General features: G+C 36.6%; 1 protein-coding gene across 14 annotated transcripts in view; it reads left to right on the top strand.

Annotated features, from left to right (window-relative positions):
* The window catches only part of LOC138741246 (centrosomal protein of 164 kDa-like), a 177,493-nt gene that overhangs the window by 80,242 nt on the left and 78,276 nt on the right, over window positions 1-18,975 (top strand). For all 14 annotated transcript variants that reach the window (XR_011343422.1, XM_069895013.1, XM_069895014.1 and 11 more), the window contains 3 exons: window positions 7,148-7,258; window positions 8,431-8,919; window positions 14,035-14,106. Coding sequence is in view for 13 of the 14 variants with exons in the window: in XM_069895013.1 (XP_069751114.1) it covers window positions 7,148-7,258; window positions 8,431-8,919; window positions 14,035-14,106 (672 nt within the window). In the remaining variant the exon portion in view is untranslated. The remainder of the gene's footprint in view (window positions 1-7,147; window positions 7,259-8,430; window positions 8,920-14,034; window positions 14,107-18,975) is intronic.

The raw sequence follows: 18,975 nt of genomic DNA, 5'->3' as shown, positions 1-18,975 counted from the left end.
AAAGAGCTAAACAAAAGGTGATATGAAATTGATCCTTTTTGGGAAAGAATTTATTGTTCAGGAAAATTAATATTTACTCAACACCTTTCATGACTCAGTCGCCTGTAACCAATTAATTAATTTTATGTCTAATTGAAGTTTTAAGGCAAAGTTGAGCTGGTTTCTGTATGGCAGGACCCATAAACATCTAATTTCTTTTTAAGGTGTTTGTTGAAAATTAATGCTACCTCGGGAAGATGCCAGGAGAAGTATTTATTGCTTCATTGAAATAGGAATTAAGCAGATTGCAGCTCAATTTAACATCCCATCTCATCTGAAGTGTGACATATTTAATATTGAAGTAACAAACTATGATATTTCTTCACCAGAAAATGAATTCCTGGAGGAACCCAGTGTATCGGGCAATGTCTGTGGAGGCAAATGGAGAGTCCGTGTTTCAGGTTGAAACCCTGGTCCAATCTTGATGTAGGATCTCAGGCCATTGACTCCCCACTTCTCTCCACAGATGCTACCTGACCTGAGTTCCTTCAGTAACTTGGTTTTGGTCTCCAGACTATTTCTGCAGGCAAATAGAAGATTCTGAGCCCTTGGTTTTCAAATATGGATGATTTTTGATTCCCGATAATTATCCCATAGCAAGTTTTACACTTGCTGCAACCAAAAAAAAAGGAAGATTTGCAATACTTTCATTGGATTAAAATATGTCATTGCAATGAACTATGTGCTGCTACTGTTTCAGAAGTTGACCGAAATACACAATTGGAGATGAAGCCCATTAAAATGTTTTCTTTTTCTAAATCATGCAGGAATTAAGGAAACCCAATGTCTATTTGATGTAAAATTATTTATGTGCCATAAGTAATTATCCTAATTGCATTTCTAATGCTTATGAAACATAACACAGTCAAGCATTTGTGTAGGCCCTTGCTGAATATTACTAGATATCCAATTGATTGAGAGATTGGGATTAGTCGGAGTGCAAGCCATGCTTCTGTGTAATGGGCTATTTGTGGCACACCTTGCCTCATTTAATTTGTTCGGTGAGATGGACTTTCATTGTGCCTCCAACTTCACTAACAAGGATTAATTTTTGTGCCAAAAATGTTATTTATCCATAAAATTTTCAACGATGCAGCAATGGACACTTACCCATCAACATTTATCATACTAAGCATGTTATTACATTTACTGACTACATGATGTACAGATGCAGATGCTATTTACAGCCATAATAAAACAGAAATATAAGACAGGTAGTACATGCAATTACTTTTCATCTGTCATAAGGAAGACAAAGATTTACCATTCGCATTGCCTGGCATCGCTTGCAGTCAGAGAAAGAGAAGGAAAAATCGAGTACCTCAGAGTTACCAAGTGTCCATGGATTTGCCTTCAGCATTCCCACAGCCTCTGCACCCACCCAAGACTCCAGTTCAGTTCAAACCATTGGCAACCTGAGCCCAGATCCAAACCTCCAACCCGAGATTTGGATATCGTGTTGCTGTCAACGTGACACTAATTTTTTTTAAAATTCTCTCTGATAATTTTGAGATTATGCCCCTCTATAACCACTGACAAGAATATTGTAAACTGTGGTGTTTCCCTACAAAGGCTTTGGAAAAGCTGTACCAAGCTCGAGTGCATCCCTCAGCGTCTTGCATTGCATCAGACTGCAGCAAATCTGTGGTTGAACAGCTCTTTGGTGCGAAGGAAGGAATTGGAAAATGGTGGGAATAACTTGGTTTTTCTCAATTTAGCTGTGTTTAAAAAGTGTCTTGATGGTTGCACAACTTTTACAAACTCTGAAGGGAAATTGCCTTGCAAGAAATCATTAAATGTTTGAGAGACCATTAACATTGCTAAATATGTAAATTAGTGTTTAATATTCAAAGAAATTGTTATTAACATTTTGAAATTGATTTTGCAATTGGATCTGTTGACTGACTTTATGTGGCAATTTGTTTTCTATGGAAAAATACAATAGGTATATTTAAAAAGTGTCCCAGTGTGGTGACTAGTGGAATATTGTTTTCTATTATTTCAGGATTCAATACACAACATGTATGATTTAAGACCTTTGTCAACAGTGGCTTCTAAATTTTGATGTCAGCAAGAGCAGATCTTGAGTCTGTGTTTTTAACATGCACTGTGAAGTTTATTGGAATTGATTTGTTTTATACCCTTTCCATTCAGGTAGCTGTCATGTAGATCACAATGCCCAATTGTGCACTGTTAGATATCAAATAATACAATGCCAGAGGACGAACAGTTCTGAATGAATTGTTCCAGATTACCTGAATATCACTCAATGTTGCAATGCTGCATGTTAATATTGAGAGTAATCACATGTTACCAAATCTTTGAACTCTTTGCATAACCTTGGAAAGCTTGAAACTTTGTTTATGGCTTTGTTTGAGGCCTGATGTCTGGTTAAAGTTTTTGAAAAACTATGACTCAGAGGTCCAGATTGGTTTTATTTAGATCTTATACGGCAGCAACCTTTTTGGGGGCCTTTTTCTCCCATCGCATCTTGTGTCCAAATATCCAGTCATATGTTGTGATTCCTGTATTAGCTGATTGGAAAATACATGATGTCTTCAAATGGAATTATTCTATTTATGAATATCATTGCTAAATTATGAAAGTCAGAAATTTACTGGACTAAGATCTTTTGATCCATCATGACCATGTCAACTAGTAGAGATGCTATTTAAATTAATCACATGTCTTGGTCAGTAGATCTATTGGTCATGGTTCTTCACATATTCTTCCATATTTTACATGAGAGGAGGGGTTTCTGCCTCACCACCCTTTCAGGCAACAAATTCCTGATTTCCATTAGCTTTTGGTGACATTTCTTCTTTATTTTTCTTCTAATCCTATCAATTGTCATAAATCTGTGCACACAGAGTTATTGATCGATATGCTAAGGGAAATGAATCCATCCTGATTATTTCTAACTAGATCTCACATAATTTTATACACTTCAATTAAACTTCTCCTCATTTGTTCCAAAGAAAACAACTGCATCCTGCGTACACAACAGTTGTAACTGCACTTAAGCTGCAATATCCTCACATATCCTCTGCTGTCACATCCTTGGTTATACTACCTGCAACTGCAGTCTAACTTGTGGTTGATACAATTCCAGCATGACGTTACTTTTAAAATTAGATCACTTGTATTTGTGACACACTGGGCCACATTTATAAATAATTTTGATTGAAGGCAGTTCTGTGACTTAATTTTGACACCACCACTTTATTATTTTGGAACAATATATTTATTTTCTGTCCTTCGAGAGGGATCGACACTGCAAATCTGCCATTCTAGCTTAAAAGCCTGAAATGAGTCAAAGGCCCAATCAGCCTGGGAATTCAACCAATACATCTGCTTTCTTGAGGTATGACTCCAGATGCCACAATTGACCATATCTGCCATTTCTGGCAACTACCTGAAAGTACGGAGATATTGGTATTTTAATTGGATGTAGTCAGATTGTTTATTTAGCTAAGACTTTCATCAAGGGTAATGCTTTCTTGATATGGTTCTAAAAATGCACGATTACATACTCGGTGCTCCCCTTTTCCATTTCAAGGAGCATCAGTGAGTTAGTGAGTTGTCTTTGTATACCACTTACAGCAAAGAAAGCATTATAGAGACATGCCGCATGGGGTAGACTGATCTATTTATTTATTTATTAAAGGCAACGTTTCCTGAGGTCATCATTAATACATGTTGTCACCTCAAAAAATTCACTTGGATTGGTCAGACAAGATCTGCCTTTGACAAACCATGCTGACTGTCTCTGATTAGTCCTTGCTATTTCAAGTAATTATATTGCTTCTCGCCAGTTTTTAATATCTAATTGAAAATTAGTATCAGGGCACAGGAGCTATTTAAAACTGGCACCTTAAGTTTGACCAAAGTGGCAGCTTAGCCAAAGGAGGGATAGGTGATATCAAATAATTTGAAGCAATTCCATTGTATCTGGAAGGGTGGTAGCCAGAGATGACTTCATACCAAAAATGCCGTAGACTGTAGTAGATATAAAAACCCAGAATTGACAACTTGGAGAATTCATTTGAAGTGTTGTTAGAGGGAACAAAAATAATGTGTTTATTGATATAAGCATGTACAATGCACATTTGCACTGAGATTCTTGGTTGCTGCAGCTGAACAGGTATTTTGTTTTAAAAGACAAAAAAACAAGATAATGTCAGCAAGCACAATTTTAATGAGCTTCTGGTAAGGATAATAGTGAAACTAACATTTTGTGATGTTGGTGTATTTTATAGTTAGTGTAGTAAGGAAAGGTTCAGAAGCTTGATGGCTGTTGGAAAAAAATGGTTCTTGAACCTTGAGATTGGAGCTCTGGATGAACTCAAACTCTAAGCGTAGAAGCTGGAAAGAGGAAAAGATTGAAATGGTAAAATCTAAAGATAACAAAGTTTGGATAATGGTTTACATAGTTGGTTCAGAAATTGAAGTCACTTCATCAATGTTTAGGACATTGACTCAAGTTTTCAAAGAATCAAAAGCTACTAGAATCTTGTGAAATTGTAGCCTGGGAGCAAGAGGTGATTTGTATTTGGTATTCCAAATTTTATTTGGATAAGTTTGCAACTTAGGTTAGCGTGTGAACAACTAAACTGCCAACAGAGGCACCAGATGGGTTTAGAGTGGCTGTGATGCAATTAGTTGGATGTGACCAATAGACTTGGAATATGTTGTCAGACCTGCACATGAAGCTGCCAAAAAATATATTCTGAAAATAGATTCTCAAGTCAACATACAGGTTTGGGTAGTGCAGCTATTGCATAAGATTCTTCGTGATTATAATGGAAGAGGTAAACAAAGAATAAAAAAGGTGCTTTGCTTAGCTAGACCAAGAGAATAAACATGTACATTTAATTCTGTGCAATCTGAAGGTGATCACTTCTTCACACTAAAGTGTGTTTGACTTTGTTTTCAGACCCTCGTGTAGTACAAGTCACAAAAGATTAGAAAATCTGCTGCAGAGAATATCCATGTCAATAATGATTTTAAAGCAGATTTATTTTTCTATGCTTGACTGAGCAACAATAGCAGTAGGTACTTCTGCATGTCTTCTGAAACATTGATGAAGTGGAATAGTAATATGTGAGGCCACTAATTTCATCTTTAAGTTCAAGCAGTTTCAATGTTATGGAGGGTCAGTGGGACTAGTGGAATGATGTTTTGGCCCAGACTAGAAGGGCTGAATGGCCTGTTTCCTGTACTGTAGTGCTCTCTATGTTATTTGAGGCATGTGTGTGGATACTTCTAATGTTGTCTTGCTACTCACAGGGTTAAAGATTATATCTCTAGTATGTTCTCCAGCTGTGGTATAGATGAAATACCACCACTGCTAGCAGAACAAATCGGGGAACAGTAATTAGATTTTTCCCTCTGGGATTCACAAAAAGGAACACCAAATTAATTCCTCCTTGCTTGAGCAATTTAGTAATTATCTGAGGTGTGTGTGAGAGAGAAAAATAAAGTGAAAGATCTCAGTAAATTATTTTACAATCACTATTTCATAAAATATATACTCACTGAATTCTGACATGTCCTAAATGTAGCCCACTTCACTATTCTTCGGTGGTTTTGGGTTTTTACTGTCTATTTGCTAAATTTTAAAAATGAAAGAGTTGGAAGGGAGGATACAAAGATACTAACTTTAAAAAATAGATTTTAAAAAATTGTGTCACCTTTTTCCACATTGAAGCCAAATTTACAGATACTTGTACAAACACATGCACAGAAAGCTTGCTTGTAAACATTGCACTTTCCACACTGACCAATATTAATGTACTCAATGGAAGTAAAAAAGGCAACCTTCTCAGTGCAAATAGGATGCTTATTTTCCACATGCCCTTTCTCCCTCACTATTTTATCTAACCCAGTTTACATAAAGCTCTATTTGTGTCCAGTATCTGGCTTTCCCTTAAGAGTTGTTATGATATTTGCCTCAGTTACCACTTGTGACGGATTCTTCACTCCAACCATTCAGCCAAAGAGGTTGTATTTATTTGGTTGAGAGTTTTGCAGTCCCCATGAGAGAAATCATCTTATGTACTTCTCTCTTCTTCTCTGAAAACTGACAAGTAAACTAGTTTCAGCAACCTTGTGTGATTGTGTATTTTTCAATAATCCATTGACCTCCTGTGACATCGTACACAGCAGGTTGTTACCAATTGGTCTGAATAATCAATCTAAAGCTGTACAGTACTTGTAAGATGAAGTACAACAGAATTTCTACAGAAGGGTCTGCTTGCAGAACACTAACTCAACTGCTCTGTACTGATGATAGACTTTCTAGCCTTTTGACCAGCTAAGGCACAAAATAGATGTCAGGTGAATCTTGAAAAATGATATGATTCTTCTTTTTGTTAAAATAAAGACAAAAATATTTTTAAAATATTCTTATCAGGATTGGTTAAATGCAATATCTGTTCATTAGTAACTTGTTTACATGTATTATTAAAAGCACACCATTAAGCTGTATATTGCACCTGAAAAATACTTGTGAGCTTTGCACCACCTTTCCACATTTACTGCTACCTGAGTGTGTGGGAGATGAGGAGAATTTTATCTCTTTGTTTTCAAGTCACCATTCAAATTTTAGAGTTGGAGCTAAGTGAAGAAAATGTCCTTTAATCACAGAGGAAAGGATAATGAAAACTTTGTTCATTCAGTTTGGGTGCTGCAGATTGCAGAGGAGTAGTAGCACATTCTGAATGAATGCAAGACCTTACTTAGATATATTTATCAATAGCGTGAACTTTTGTGTTCTTTCACCATTTAAAAGATGAAATTTCTTTACGCAAGTTGGATTTCATTCTTCATTCTCAGTGCATTGTCAATGAGATAAACTTAGAATGTGGCACATTAGCTTTTATTGCATTATTAGCTGGTATTCTAAAAAAATTCCCCATGAAGTTCCCTAAAATCGGTGTATTTCAGCAAATAATTTTTATTTGGTTCTTGCCGATGCAATTTAAGGACATGTGACAAACTTAAAAATACATACAGGTTTAGTACCCAAGATCAATTCATCATTTAGCTGGAGTTCGCATTGTTATATCTTTTTACTCAACATTGATATGTTTTCTTAAACATTCAGGAAAGTGCAGAAATCGATGAGGCTGCAGATCATGACCATGTTGATGAAAGGACTGAACCAGAGCTTCAAAACCTCCCAGTGTCTGATGAAGAAGCAGAATGTCAGAAAGAGGTGATTTTTGATTAGTTGTGTCTCCCATCAATTTCACATTCATGAAACTGCTTTTTTTTAACCCTTCATCAAATTTGTCATTTAAAAATTTTCCTTTTAGATATTCTGATTATACTTGTAGAATAGGCAAAAATAAATCATAGCATTGTAGACTTTAATGCCTCATTTTTGTATTTCAAAAATTAGTAAATATAAATATACAAAATAGGATTTTGTCAGATTTATAATGCAAAAATTTGGAACAAAATCTAATACAACGCAATGTGCTAGGTCTGGATCATTACAAGTCAAAAATTCTTTCTTTGGCCAGTTGCTCTTTGGAAGATAACTTTGTAAGACTCTTAAGAATTTGCTGTCCAATTATTTGGAAGTCAACATCTGGCTTGACAGATGTTTTCTATGCTCCCTTTTTAAACTCAAACTGTTCATTGGAAAATTGATTCCTCTAATTGTAGAAAATCCAATACCTGTATAGGGAAAGTCTGCCAGTCCAGCATCTCGAGGGCTCTGGATTATTAGAATTTTACTCTATAATTTCATTAACTTTTTGAAAGGATGAATGTCATTGAAGGAAAAATTGTATCAACACCTTTATAATTTGAAAACTATCCCTGAAATGATTTGTCTGCTTTTTAATTACAAAAATCAGTAGTTAATAAAACAAAAATGCTAATTGCAATATGTTTAAAGGGGACTTTTTTCCCATTCTTTATGTTCCTTCTCTTTTTCTTGGATACTTTCATATTTTTATAACCTAGGAGCATTAAATTTAAGTATTGACTTGTATGCAATTTTCCCAGAGTTGAATCTTAATTCATTTTTATACAGTAAAAATAAACAGGGAAATAATAATGGTTGGAGAAATGCCAACTCAGTAAGCATCCTTGTTCCAAATTCTAAAATGTCATTTTCCCAAATGGCATCCCATTTCTGAGATGAGAAATTTGAGTTTTATTTTTGCTTAATTTTTATTGGTATGACTGCATTCAGCTACAGAATTTGTTGTCCACATATTTCTTTTATATTTTGAAACTTGTGTCAGTTTATATCACTCTTTCATATGCATTTTTCAATTTGATTAAGTAGTCACTGAATTATTGGTTGTAGCTACTGAATACATTTTACTGACTTTTTGATAATTTAAATTCAACAAGAAGGTGTTATTTGAACAGGGCCACAGAGGAAGTGAGTTTGGAAGTGTGCTTAACGTAGAAAGTTGTGACGTTCAACCTCCAACCCCAGATAAATTAACTTCTGACAAACAGCCCGACCATATTGAAAACAACATCGACTCTAATGAAGAAAAACAGGAAGTTAAAGATAAGCTTGGGAGTAGCACAGAGGATGGTACGCCAATGAGACTGCTGCAGCTAGGACACCTGGAGCGTGCAGCAGCACTCAATGAAGCAGAAAGTGAGGAAATTGGAGCAGGAGATAGTAGATGTGACTCAGTCGATGGAACATCAAAATTGTCTCGGGTTGGAGATGTGGATTCGAAGTCTGAGGATAAACATGAGGGAAATTCTAAAGTGACTTGTGCAGCTGACCAGCCAATTGTTCTAAAAGCAGAAATCAATAAAGCCATTGGACCAAACGAAAAGGACAAAAGGAAACGGACGCTGTCTTCTGATAACTCTGAGCTTCATATTTCACCTCAAAAGGTACGATACAAATGTAGTATTTGAAGGATATTTATGGCTGTGGAACATGCTATTACCATGCAAATTCTTCTGTACTTTTAAAGTTGATCAAAACTAATGTTAGCTTTCAATTTTCAACTGAAATCATTGTTTAATGACTAAAATAAAAAAGGGAAACTATTTTCAATTTGAGTAAAACCCAGTTTGTAAACAAATTATTAACTTCTCAGTGCAGGTAAGTTAGTTGCATCCCTTAAGTTAGGCAATCACCTTGCCTATATGTCTAACTTTCATCAGTTCTATTCAACTTGCGCAAAATTCTGGAATCTGAATACCAAAAGAAGTAAGGTAGCAATGGGAAGGCTACAGCTGAAAATGTTTCCCTTTTAATAATCATCAACCCCTTTAAGTGAAATTAGTTTTATATTTGATATATTTCTGTCATACATTAAATTTAAATATTTAAATTTAAATAATTGTAGTTTAATCTGATGATGGCCATATGTAATTTCATTTAGAGAACAAAACTGGCTAAAGTTCTTATTATTCTCTACTGTGGATGACACTGGTCTCTCATTTAAGTGTGCAGGATGCAATCCAAGGATTTAGTGCGAATAGAGTCAGTGTTAAAATGGGATCATTATACCACAAGAGAGAAATGCATTACTTGCAATGCTGCTATGTTGGGAATCTGGTAAGCCCCACTGTCCTTCTCATTGCTGCATTTCATTGCTGAGTCAGAAATTTGGCCTGAATCTAGCAATGAATCACAGTGTGTTAGAAGCTGATGCGAGGGGCTGCTTTTGAACAAGCCAGGATGGGCAGTGTGGCTGGTCTTTGCTGTGATGTCGGGCTGAGTACTGCAACTGGCTGTCAAAGTGACAATGGACTATTCCAAACCTACATCATATGTTGATAGACTTCCTGGATCTGATAGTCTCTCTGCTCAACCCTTGAAAGAGATGGAACTTACTGTCTTCCCCTCTTTGGCTGCACAGCTCTCTGCTATACAAAATATTCTCTCGTAAATGAAAAAACTAACTAATGGAAATCTTCAAATAGAAAATAGATGCTAGAAATACTCAGCAAGTCAGGCTATGTGATTGAAGAACACACGGGAGAGGGGCTGTTGGTGACAAGGCAAGGTACCTAGGTAAGATGCGGATTGCTGGCTACAGCAATCCAAGGACTCTGGCTGTGAATTGCTGGGGACTGACTGAAGGGGTACCAGGTATCAGAATCGGGATGTGAGAGGGTGCTAGAGGCTTCCTGGTCATGATGGAGGTATGCATTTGCAGCTTGGGTTGCTGATAGTTCAGACTGAAGGCTATGAGACTGCGGAGGCTGCAGGAGCACGGGACGTGAAGCCATAGATATTGAATGACCCTGAGTCATTTCTCTGGCTGTAAGGGGTGCTGGACATTTTTTGCTGAATACAAATCTTTGTCTGCCTTACTGAAGACTAAAGGAAATTTCATGTAATATAACATTTTATGTTTTATTACATGACAATAAAATAAACCTGATTCTTGAATCTCATCTGTGGCAAGAGAAACATTATTGTTTCAGGTCTGTTTCTTTTGCTCTGTTTCTTTTTCCATAGATGCAATGTGATCTGCAAAGCATTTCTAGTTTTTCTATTTATTTTCTCTGGTAACCAGCTTCCTGGTCATGGGTATGGTACCAAAGAGAAATCTGAGTTTGGGAGAGCTGTGTTGCTAAACAAAGTGAAGGGGAGGCACCAGCTCCTGTCACATTTCAGCAGGAGATAATGAGATGAAACAATAAAATCCAGGCACATGGATCAAGTGCAGCTGATCTTTCAACAATGCTCTATGCTTGCCTGCAGACCAAGGCATAATCCTGAGCCCCATATTTCAGCACCGACCAGCTCTCTTACTTGCCCCAACCTGCACAGCCTCTCCACTCTGTCAAGCAATTCATTGATGGTGTTGCACCACAGAAGGCAGGGAATGCCAGGTTCCCAATTCAACAGCAATGAGGAAGTGGTTTGTGCAGGTTCCCTTTGCACAGGCCAAGGAGAGTGTGGTATGTGCTTTCGAAAGCTTGTACTCTAGCACCAAAAGTGCTACAGTGCATGAGTGCTCTACTTGGTAGTACTAAGCAGTGTATCATGTAAAATAATGCTTTACACATTCTTTAAATGTGAGCAGTGGGCATTTATTAAACTTCATAAACACTGGTAGTTTTTTATATATCAGCATACTTTTTAAAATGATAGTAATTTCCTTAGTTTCTTTTAAAATGAATTGGTGTGGTCTTCCTCTGCAAAGGTACCTGATTAAATACAGATGAACTGTCTGCAATTTAAAGCCAGGCTACCTACTTAATTATTATAGCGAATGTTCCTGGAGCTAGGATGCTTCATGGAAGACATTTTCCTACATCCTTCATTTCAAAATTTTGTGCTATGAATTCCTGAATATGTGAGATGTTAATGGGGACTGTTAACCAGTGAGGATAATGAAAGTAAGGACAGTGAAGTATGGCCTTCAGATGCCATCTGTAAGACCTATGCTAAACAGGAATCAGTGCCTCTTTAATGACAGAAACTGGGCAAGAAAATAAATGATGCAGTATAAATACAAGTCTTTCTGCTTACCCTTAATATGGACTGTTTTCTAGTGATTCTTGAAAATTTTAGAATTTCTGCTCCATCACTTCCCTCACTACATCGTTAGATTAAATCATCTTAGTGCAATGCATATTACTTCCCTAGAATGTTATTTCTAAACCCAACAGAGTACAAATATATTCCAGCTCAAATTAAAATTGTGTTTTTAATTGTGTAACTAATTAATTTGTCAAAAATTCCAGTCAAGTAACCACTACTAACAGCTAACAACACTATTAGTCTTCATTATATTTATTTGACATGCTTTAAAAGTACAATAATGCTGAGCCTCAAATAAGATTTCTGGGAATCAATTGCATTCAGATTTAATTAGTCTACAGTTACCATTTCTGCCAGTTAATTAGTTCAGTGCCTTTTTAAAAAAAAATGTAGTTTAAAGAAGATTAATATTTGTTCTCTGAAGGGCATTTCATTCTTATTGCCTGTTCTTGCCAAAAACCATCATTCTTTAGCATTTGTAAGATATTTACCTTGGTTGTCTGAACTGGTTTTGGAATTTCATGTTTTAATTCTTCAATATTTTGGAGAGTATTTGTGCGCCTAATCATATAGATTGACCAGTCATTTTGTTTTAAGAGAGGGCAATCTGGAAGGCGATACAGCAACAGGACAATAAATAGCCAAATGGCAGGAAAAGATGTAAATGCAGCAAACTTGGTGTGATTGCCTGGTCTAATCTAAGCTATGCTATTTCGCACCACCCACCCACTGCCCCGCCCAAGGATTGTCAAGCATACAAGTATACCTGGCCTCGTAAGCTGCAGTCACTATCCATGAACCAGCAGTCATTATCCATGGTTTTGACTAATTATTGATTGTAGGTACCTTTTGCAATGCATGTTTGTGTACAATTCCATGCTTACAAATTAAATTAAAATGACCTTTTCTCTTTTTCTAAAGAAAAATGCTATTTATATTCAAACTTGTCAATATTAAAATAAATTCCCAATAAGTAATGGTAATAATATTTAAGAAATAGTCTTTAACTCCCAATGAAATAACAATAATTAAAGATAATTACCTGGGGAGAGATTTCTTTCCCTCCTGATGAGATGCACCTTTATCAGTTAATTAAGAGAGGCTTAGATGTGCTGATCCATTGGAGGTGAATTTCATTGTGAATGTATGTACCACTTAAACACCCATGTGCCTTTTTGACCACTGAGATCATCAATTGGCATGTAGTTGGTCTCACATCCACAGTTAAAGACAATGTCAGAGAATCACTGATGTTCAGCAATTGAATTCACAAAATGAGATAGTGACTACTGAAAAAAAAAGACATGCATTCACATTTTCTCTTTTGAGCATTTCAGAAGCACTTGCTTTTGAATTCCAATATAATTCTAGTGTTACACAGGACAAAAGTTGGTTAAACAATTGATTTTATAAAATAGAGAAATATTAATCAAGACATCCAAAGTTCAGATCCATTGTCGGAGTATATGCATGACATTACATATAACCCTGAGATTCCTTTTCCAGTGGGCTAGGTAGAATTTCTACTCATTGGCAGTGCAAAAATGTACTCAAGAAAAAATGCATATACAAAAGAGAAAGATGCAAACAAGAAAGTGCAAATAAACTGTGCAGTACAGAAAATAAATATTCAATAATAATGTACAAAGTAGGAATCATTAAATGAGCATCTGATTCAATTTGTTGTTCAGGATTTGGGTTTGTTGTGGAACTAATGGGGAATTTTCCAGCATCCAGAAGTAAAAGACAAAAATGCGAACACCGTGGTTGAAGTAAAAACACAATACAGGAGAAACTCGGCAAGTCAGTTATAAAAATAAAGATAAAAATACATAACAGACATTTGGGGCTTGAGACCTTCATCAAGGTATGAAAAAATGTTGGTAGGCATCCAAATAAAAGGGTATGGGGGAGGTGTGGTTGCAAAGGCAGGTGGTAATAGGTGGAGAACGAAGGGAGAACACAGCAGAAAAGCAGGGGGAGGAGGGATGGCTAGGTGAATAGAGAGGGAAAGGGGTGGAGAGCTGAGGGAAAGAAGACAGGAAAGAAGAGCAGTTTAGCAGAAACTGGAAAACTATTCACCTTGCCATCCCTTCTCTTCCCCCCCACCCCCCCGTCATTGTGGAATTGGCTAAATGTAAGGAGTCTAGGGTAACTTTAACCTTGGTTTATTTAAATTTCATTGAATTATTAAGTTGCCATAGTGGAAAAAAAGGCTGAAAAATTCCATTCATTTTGATAGTCAATTTAAAATTACTTGCAGGGTCTGATAAAACAATAGATTTTTTAAAAATGGTCATTGAATTTTGTGGTACAAAGAAACACCAGAAGAATTTTGGAAACAATTTGTCAAATTTTTATTTTTATTCTCTTTTCATGAATGTTAACTGAGATTGGATAAATGAGGTCTCTTAGTTTCCCTGCCTCTGATTATGTCATTAGAGAGCAATAGTAAATAAAATGTTTATCAGATACCTAAACTTGCTTTGATCTGTCCTCAGGACTCTGAGCCCAGCCAAGAACTTGAAGATCTGCAGGCTTCTGAAGATTTAGATGAAATTGATAACAATTTTGTAAGTGCATTAAAATATTATATTTTGTTGAGAGTTAACAGAGAACACAATTGTATATTTTTTTATCAGGTAATTTGGTCCCTGGACCAGCCCATCCACAGTTTGCTAACGATAGCATTGCATTGTGGGACATGAAACAAAATGACAGTGATTCCTGATGAGTATTATCCAGAGTTGAACTTTAATTTATATAATTTGTTCCCTTCAAAAAAATAACATTTTCAGTTATTGAATATCTCTGAAAATCATACAATTGATGATCTGTAGCTGTTGGGAGAAGCCTTTATTTAACTGGAGGATCAGTTCTGCTAAGCAAGCACATGAGATAACTTATGAAAGGGTTGTGGCTATTGTAGCCAATCTGACCAGCAATGAAACACAAGGCAGTAATATAAATTGAATCAACATGTTCTTATGGTTTAATCAATCATACGATTACAGCTCAAATACTTTATAGCTGTGTTGTAGCCTGAATACAGTGAGTATAGGGTACCTTGTTTTTCTCGTCACTTTTCTCACTGCATTTGTTTATTTTGTAACTGCTTCCTGCCTTGAATTTTCATAACATTTGTGATACAATAATCAATAGGAATTCAGGTTTTGGGAAGCTATTTTTCAAGTTATTGGTAATTAGAAGAGCTTGATTTCTAATTGGCCCACATTACACTCAAATTCCAGCAAGTTGAAGTTAAAGGTTTAGGGCCTCGCATGGTGAATGCTAGAGTGTTCCATTTGTCTTCACAGCACACAGAGGAAGTGGAGAGTGTGTGTTCTGCATATCCTGCAGTTCCTCATAAGGCTGGAAATGCACTATAATTAGCCCTTGTAATCTCAGCAAACATTTGGCAGTATTGACCAGGATTCCTACTTTTGGTTGCTTTTCAGTAACCATTGCTTATACAGATGTTATATAGTTGGATTGGGTTAGGATTAAGCACAGCAATCTATTATACAGTAACTCATTTCCTCACAAGCAATGTTCCATTGGTGAGATGTAGGCAAACAGCAAATTTGAACCTTCAAGTTATTTTTGGATAGAAAGATGCCAAATGGTGGCAATGTGGAAAAGAAAGGACAGATTTCATATCCACATTTCTTAGTTTGAAACTTTAATTTAATTGCAAAAGTGTTGAAGCATGTTTTATTTAAATTGTTGATTACTACATTCTACAGAGAGTTGTTTTAAAAGATTAAGTATCCTTGCAGCTGTGCACTATTTAAATATACAAAACTAACAGATTGATCCCTCAGCCTGCTTCAGATAAGCTTTTTGAATATCTTAATATCCTGGCCTGATTTCACTTCAGTCCTTTCATATTCCAGATTTCATATGGACTAAAATGTTGGGCCCTGGTATATAATTAAATCAGTTTAAAATGCATAAAGTCTAAGCACATGCAGGAGAAGAAGAGTTGAGCCCCGTTAACATCTGCTCAACTCCGCAGGAAGTGACATTGCCACCTGCCAGTGGGAACAGGGCACACCACATCACTGTTGATGGGAAAGCATAAAAATATTTGTAAATACTAATGAGTAGTTTGTCAGGCTTCATATAGAGCGATTTGGATAACTGATTAAGTTTCTTACTACTTTTAGTTTTTAAATGCAGTTATTTTCCTTTTAAAGTTTGAGAGCAATTAATATATTTCAGTTTCTTTTCTGAAGACACATTTCTGATTTTGGAACTTAACTCTAAAAAGAATGAATTGTGAAACTTAAAGCAAATGCAGAGCACAAAAGTCATGTGACGGGTTAGATCTTCCTTTATGCCATTGACCAATCATCTGCATGATCAGGTCATTTTTCTGAAGTAATTCTTGTGCAAATGGGAATAGCTGTAACATTGACTTTTTTTTTTGCCTGCCCCGGAGAGAAAACAATAAAACAGTCATGTTTCTAACCCTTTGAATTTGGGTTGCAAGTGAAAATACCTTCTGCCTTTTCTATCAGGCTGACTTGCATTTAGGAAAATATTTGTATTTGATACAGCATCCCCATTCATTTGGAGTTTTCAGTGCAGATGGAGGCGAATCCACAGACACTGGGGACTCAGAAGGATCTCTCTTTTGCTTCTCTTTCTCTTATTGTAAGGAATGCCAGGTGACACTAATGGTGACTTTGTCTGCCATACAGCAGGCAGAAAATAATGTGTAATATGACGTGTTAATAAAGTAATATTTAATTCATTGTGAACAATAACTTTTTTAATGTCATGGTTAATCCACATAATCATTTCAATTCTAGACTAATTCATCATGTTTTTCTATAATTATACGTACACAATTTAAACAAGATAACACACAGCAACAACCATTTAGCCTGCCACCATTTAGCCTGCCACCATTTAGCCTGCCACCATTTAGCCTGCCACCATTTAGCCTGCCACCATTTAGCCTGCCACCATTTAGCCTGCCACCATTTAGCCTGCCACCATTTAGCCTGCCACCATTTAGCCTGCCACCATTTAGCCTGCCACCATTTAGCCTGCCACCATTTAGCCTGCCACCATTTAGCCTGCCACCATTTAGCCTGCCACCATTTAGCCTGCCACCATTTAGCCTGCCACCATTTAGCCTGCCACCATTTAGCCTGCCACCATTTAGCCTGCCACCATTTAGCCTGCCACCATTTAGCCTGCCACCATTTAGCCTGCCACCATTTAGCCTGCCACCATTTAGCCTGCCACCATTTAGCCTGCCACCATTTAGCCTGCCACCATTTAGCCTGCCACCATTTAGCCTGCCACCATTTAGCCTGCCACCATTTAGCCTGCCACCATTTAGCCTGCCACCATTTAGCCTGCCACCATTTAGCCTGCCACCATTTAGCCTGCCACCATTTAGCCTGCCACCATTTAGCCTGCCACCATTTAGCCTGCCACCATTTAGCCTGCCACCATTTAGCCTGCCACCATTTAGCCTGCCACCATTTAGCCTGCCACCATTTAGCCTGCCACCATTTAGCCTGCCACCATTTAGCCTGCCACCATTTAGCAATTACAGCACAGAAATAGGCCAGTTCAGCCCTTCTAGTCCATGCCAAACACCTTCTCCCACCTTGGCCCATTGACCCACACCCAGCCCATAACCCTCCACATCTCTCTTGTCCATATACCTATCCAACTTTTCCTTAAATATTAAAATCAAACTTGCATCTACCACTTTGGCCAGAAGCTCATTCTACACTCCCACCACCCTCTGAGTGAAGAAATTCCCCCTCATTTTTCCCCTAAACTTTCCTCCTTTAATTTCAATCCATGTCCTCTTGTTTAAATCTCCCCCACTCTTAATGGAAAAAGCTTGTCCACATTAACTCTATCTGCCCTCCTCATAATTTTAAATACCTCTATCAAATCACCTTTCAATCTTCTGCACTCTATGGAATAAAGTCCCAGCCTGCTCAACCTTTCCCAGTCACTAAAGTCCTGAAACTCAGGCAACGTTCTTGTAATCTTCTCTGCACTCTCTCTATTCTGTTTATATCCTTCCTATAATTCGGTGACCAGTTATTTCAAATTTGACCTCACCAATGCCTTATACAACTTCAACATGACATCCCAACTACTGTATTCAACACTCTGATTTATGAAGACCAACGTACCAAATGCTTTCTTCACCACCCTATCTACATGTGACTCAACTTTCAGGAAATTATGTACCAGAATTCCTAAATCCCTTTGTTCTGCTGCACTCCTCAATTGTCTACCATTTAACGTGCTGATTATTCCTACCAAAATGTAGAACCTCACCTTAATATTAAACTCCATCTGCCATTTTTCTGCCCATTCTTCTAATTGTTCTCTATCTCACTGCAAGCTTTGATAACCTTCTTCACTGTCCACAGCATCACCAGTCTTCGTATCATCTGTATACTTACTAATCCAATTTACTACCCTTTCATCTAGATAATTATATATATATATATATAGATATATATATATATCTATATATATATATATATATATAGATATATATATATCTATATATATATATATATATATAGATATATATAATGTATTATGTATTAAATATAATCTTCTGAATTATAGAAAACTGCATTTTGTATTGAGTTCCAAGACCTTCAGAGGGAGTTGCTAAACACTGATGATGTTGATTCAAGTGGGTCAGTTTTCAAATGCAACAGCTGTTCTTGTGCCCTGCATATAGTAGGCAAGAGGTTTGTTTTTTTTTGCCTTTTCAAGTCAAAGTGGATAAATATCTTTATAGCAGTTATCCCTTTATTTCATACATTATTCCAGATTTGAAGGCATTAAAGAAGCTAAGAACAGTCATTATGTAAAGTCGTCGAATTGTAAAATGCTGTTCCTGTTGAACGGCAGCAAATTGTGGATATAGTTAAATAAGCTATGATCATTAAGGGAATTAAGCAATGGGAATGGATCATCAATTTTGCACAGGGCTCTGGGTATTTATTTGTGTTATTCTTGAGTAAACCATTTCTCAGAACTACAGGTTTCAGATTAGTGCCTCTATTAATAGCCACCCGATATCCATTAATGTGAGATTATTATTAACATTGCATTTTTTGATTTCTGGATTGCCTTGGTGGTTTAAATTGATGAAAAGAGAAGCTGGCACATATGGTTCATATATTTGTGTAGCACAATAGCTACTCAATTACTATGAAGTATAATTAATTTGTTTTGAAGGCAAAGATGGCGGCCAATGAATGCATACTAAGAACGACAACATAGAGCATAGAAGCAGGCCCTGTGGCCCAAATCATTTGTGCCAGCAAATTTGTCCACAAACTAATCCCTTTTGCTTTCATCCATATCCCTTTATCCCTTTCCCAGCCATTTATGTGACCAAATGTCCTTTAAATGTCATAATCCATTTCTATCCCTTT

The sequence above is a fragment of the Narcine bancroftii genome, chromosome 8, assembly GCF_036971445.1.
Source record: "Narcine bancroftii isolate sNarBan1 chromosome 8, sNarBan1.hap1, whole genome shotgun sequence".
Lineage (NCBI taxonomy): Eukaryota > Metazoa > Chordata > Chondrichthyes > Torpediniformes > Narcinidae > Narcine > Narcine bancroftii.
Note: the sequence above shows the minus strand (reverse complement) of the source record. Positions and strands in the feature narration are given on the sequence as shown.